Genomic DNA, 5000 nt, shown 5'->3' with positions numbered 1-5000 from the left:
CGTTAGGAAATTTTTAAATCAAAGTGACATTACTTTTCCAGGTTGCAGATAGTTGCAAGCTGTGGAATTTGTGGGGCATCCTCCATTTTGCCTCTGACAAGGGTCAATTTCTGAAAGAAAAAGCAAACTTAGCCCTTATATTGATCGTCGGGCGTAGGCATCGTCGCCCTAATGCTTGAGCTGCCTTGTGATAACCACTGCACCATCAAATTAGCAACATTGCTCACCAACAAAGGGCAAATGTTCTTGAATTCCCTATCTCGTAATTTTTTTCATCTCCCAGTTATTTTAGTTTAAGATATTTATGAAAAAAACATATTATCAACAGAACACTAAATTTAACTCACCCACCCTTTAATTTATGACTATGACTTGTCTTTTGCTATCAAGTGGATCGCATGAGGAAACTCAAAGCCTGTATTCGTTTTGCTTCTTTTAGACTTAATCCTCCTGACATTCCTATGTTTTTCCATTGCTGAATATACTGTGACGTATCTATTGTCACATCTGTAACACTGGTAATGAAAGATCACAAAGCGTCCCCCATAAAATTACGCTAGTGTTCTAGTAGACACGACCAGTATGTACTTTCCTTCACACTAACAATGACCTTGACTGTTGACTCGAAGCTTTTTATGATTTGACTTGTGTTATTTACCATCTCCTTACATGACTTTCAGACGTGGGAAGCCAATAGACCATATTCGTATTCTCAGTATTGGACTGGAACTAGCTTGCAATGGAGGCTAATGCGGGGGAAAATATTAAAAAGTATTTGCATTTGACAAGATTTCCCCGCACTAGCCTCCATTGCAAGCTAATTCCATTCCAAAACTGAGAATACGAATATGGTCTCTTAAGAAGCGAAAAAAATAGCTTGTGGGCTCTGTATTTCAATTATTAATTTGCCACAGTGTGTGACTGTAGAAACTACAGTGTATCATGATGCATAAGACTTGTAAGTTAAATCATAAAACTTCGAGTCAACAATCAAGGTCATTATTAGGTGAAGGAAAGTATATACTGGTTGTCTATACTGGAAAACTAGCGACGCTTTCCGACCTTTGTCACCAGTGCTTTAAAAGATTATTTGTAATCTTAATGTTAAGTTGAGTAGGACAACGGTCTTGAATCTGAAGATCACTTCCACTCACTTCACATTGTTCAAATGGAAGACCTTGAGAGCAGACTGCTACCACATTTTCTTACAATGCTTATTTCAGCAAGACATCGATGGTACTCTTACCGACACAGACTGTCCCATCTCCAGTATAACCAGCTGCGCATGTGCAATTGTGCTTTCCAGGTCCAAGATAGAAGCAGTCTGAATTATTGTGACAGCCATGAGTGTTTTCAAGGCAATGATTGATTGCTGGAGACAAAAAATGAGAAGAAACGAATAGCCATTGGATTGAACCCAGGAGTCATTTCAAACATTCATGATGTACGTAAGATCGTCAAGTGTTGTTTGTGACATTGACTGACGTTTCAACAACTGAGGGATGTCATCATCAGAGACAAGTGATTTGAGTCTGAAAATGACTTTTGATCAGGTTGGGAAAACATAGCAGTTAATGTAACCAATGATCAAACCATTGGGGTTTTGAAGAACTTACTACAAATGTATAATAAAACTGTAAGACGATTTAGATTGTCCAAATATTTGCGAAGATCGCTTCTCTCATACGTCTACAGCCCGCAATTCAAATTTATACATTTCTTTATGGTCTGGATAAAAGCAGACAAACTGGTTTATTTCGTTAAAAAACGGACAACAGCAACTACGAGTTTGCAAGACATGGTTCGCTCGATCATCGATCATCTTCAGCTACAGGTGTTCGTTACGGTGCGAATTTGAATTTCCTATTCGAAGGTTCGTTTTACGATCAACTCGATGGTGTGGCTATGGGATCCCCACTTGTTCCAGTTTTAGCCAATCTTTTCATGAGTCACCACGAAATAATAGGTTGGAGAACTAAAAAGCGTCCAAAATTTTATTTTATCGACGATACGTTGATGACATCTTTTTTGTTTTTGAGACGGAACAATTAAGATGCACTTTTATTCTTTGATTTCATTAACACCAGGCACCCTAACATATGCTTTACCATGGAGAAAGAGGTGGATCATAAAATACCTTATTTGGATGTCTTCATTCATAACCATTCATAAGGTCCTGCAACCACGGCTTTTCGCAAAAAAACGTTTACGGGTTTCTAACTAATTACTTTAGTTTCACCGCTCCATCGTACAAAATTGGCCTTGTTAGAACACTTATTGATAAAACCTTAGAAATCAACAACACTTGGGCGGGTTTCACAAAAACGTTAAGAACTTCGCATTCATTGTACGTAAAAACCTTTTCCCTTCACATCTAATTGAGAGGGTACTTAATCAGTATATTACTAGAGCCCAGACCCCCTAAACTAATGACAACCAAGTTTAATCCTCCGTTAAATGTAAACTAGTGAAGTGTTTTTGCGTCGATTTAGACATAAAGCTTGCTTTTTCTTCAATTTTGAGATCCGCAACATGTTCAATATGGAATATCCTGTGCCTTTCGATCTCTGTTCGCGTGTCGTGTATAAATTCACTTGTGCAGGAAGTAATGCCTGTTACGTCGGGGAAACATCCCGACACAGTTTGACACGCATTCGTGAGCATCTGAGATGGGACAGGACTTCTCACATTTTCCAACATTTGCAACACTCTGAGGAATGTCGAGGACTGTTCTGAGAGCTGCTTCTCCACTTTAGATACGGCTGCTCATATCCACTGGGAAAATCCCAGTCTAAACAGGCAGCTAACTATATCTTTTTAGCCACATTGATGGTTTAATGTTAGTTTTCTGTGGGTTTTGGTGTTGTTGTTGTTGTTGTAATTTGCTGTGGTTTCCCACCGTTGAACACTGTAGTTTGTTTTTCTTTTTGTACACTGTTTGCGCGCGCATTATTCGATTGTCTGCACTTAGAACTGTAGTAACGATTAAAGGTAATTTAAAAAATTCTAACGGCAATGTATTAACGTAAGCTCAAATTGTAACATTGACATAATTAAAATCCGCATTTTAACGAGCACTTGCAACTGAAGATGATCGATGATCGATCGTAACATGTCTTTCAAACATTAAAGTTGTTGTCCCTTTTTTTACGAATACATTTCTTCAGGAGCCCATCCTGGAGCGTGCAACTTCCATACAGCGTCTGTGAAACGGCGTTTTCACAAGTAGGTTTATTTTTAGACTAGCCCTTCCCGCGAATTAGGTCAAAAAACAAAGTCAGTTACGGTTCGGTGACCCTATGACGTCAGCTTAATTTATTGTAATTGGTCATCGGGCTCCTGTGGGAGTCTCATTAGCGGGAAATTCAATCTAAAAATAACCTTACTTGTGAAAACGCCCTTGCACAAGTATAGTTAAGTTGCACGCTCCGGGTGATGGGCTCCTGATTTCTTTCAATTTCATCCTGTCCTTTGCAGGAACACATCAGCCCAGCAAACTGACTCGTCCCCCAACTGTGCGGCTTCATAGTTCAGCTGGTAAAGCATTGCACCAACATCACAGAGGTCATGGGTTCAAATCCCCTTAAAGCCACCTGAATTTTTCGGGTTTCTATCAGAGACAATTGCTTAAATTGTCCAGATACGCGCGAAGCTCACTTCTTTTATTCATAAAATATGATTTGGTGACAAAAAATGATGGAAAGGAAAGGAACTTCATTTAAGTGTCTGGTCGCTCTACCGTTGGATCACTAATATAGGACATTTGCACGATGGCGTCATATAATTACAAATACCAGAATCCTTCAAGGTTTGCTTGTCTCAAGCTAATTAGAGCTATTGTTATTTTTACCCCACTGAGAATACAAAATTGAAATAAGAAAAGAAAAATAAACTGAATTCTAGTACTGGTAGTCAAATGATTCCATCGTGAAAGTTGCCCATTGGGGACACACACTTCAACCCTCAGGCTTAAATAAAAAAGACGAGACGTAACCTTAGTCTATAAGTTATTTTCTTCCATTTATCTCTTTCGGGCTTAACTGCAGAATACCCTGCCATTTTGAAACTGCACCTCTGAAAAGGCTGGATACGCGGATACGCAGTCGAAAGTACCACCCCTCCCCTGTTAAACTTATAACTATATTGAGAAGTGGATACGCGGATAAGCGGATACGCAGTGGAAAACATGGATACCCGGATACGTGGATACGCGGACATCACACATGGGAACTGGATACCAACTTCGTGTAACATACATGCATGGATATGTGGATACGCGGATACGCAGTGGAAAATACTTCACGTATTGTTTTAGTGATTAGGCCTAAGCAATCTCGTAGAATTTTAGCTTTCATTTTACGCTTAGTTGACTACACTTTTTCACGAGATCGTGTGAAGAAGAAAGCACTAGTTTACTGATTAAGCCTAAGCGCTCGTTTCAGTGATTAGGCCTAAGCAATCTCTTAGAATTTTAGCTTTCATTTTACGCTTCGGTTAACTACACTTTTTCACGAGATCGTGTGAAGAAGAAAGCACTCGTTTACTGATTAAGCCTAAGCGCTCGTTTCAGTGATTAGGCCTAAGCAATCTCGTAGAATTTTAGCTTTCATTTTACGCTTCGGTTAACTACACTTTTTCACGAGATCGTGTGAAGAAGAAAGCACTCGTTTACTGATTAAGCCTAAGCGCTCGTTTCAGTGATTAGGCCTAAGCAATCTCGTAGAATTTTAGCTTTCATTTTACGCTTCGGTTAACTACACTTTTTCACGAGATCGTGTGAAGTAGAAAGCACTCGTTTACTGATTAAGCCTATGCGCTCGTTTCAGTGATTAGGCCAAAGCACTCTCGTAGAATTTTAGCTTTCATTTTACGCTTCGGGTAACTACACTTTTTCACGAGATCGTGTGAAGAAGAAAGCAGTAAACACTCGCTTCAGTGATTAGGCCTAAGCACTCTCGTAGAATTTTAGCTTTCATTTTACGCTTCGGTTAACTAGACCT

The 5000-nt window shown here is 39.3% G+C and overlaps 1 protein-coding gene across 2 annotated transcripts in view; it reads right to left on the bottom strand.

The window, feature by feature from the left end:
* LOC138011628 (stabilin-2-like) overlaps positions 1–5000 on the bottom strand; it is a 100918-nt gene that overhangs the window by 82373 nt on the left and 13545 nt on the right. For both annotated transcript variants that reach the window (XM_068858735.1, XM_068858736.1), the window contains exons 6-7: positions 1247–1372; positions 34–110 (exon numbers count right to left, since the gene is read on the bottom strand). In XM_068858735.1, coding sequence (XP_068714836.1) covers positions 34–110; positions 1247–1372 — 203 coding nt within the window. The remainder of the gene's footprint in view (positions 1–33; positions 111–1246; positions 1373–5000) is intronic.

The sequence above is a fragment of the Montipora foliosa genome, chromosome 7, assembly GCF_036669935.1.
Source record: "Montipora foliosa isolate CH-2021 chromosome 7, ASM3666993v2, whole genome shotgun sequence".
NCBI classification, from domain to species: domain Eukaryota; kingdom Metazoa; phylum Cnidaria; class Anthozoa; order Scleractinia; family Acroporidae; genus Montipora; species Montipora foliosa.
Note: the sequence above shows the minus strand (reverse complement) of the source record. Positions and strands in the feature narration are given on the sequence as shown.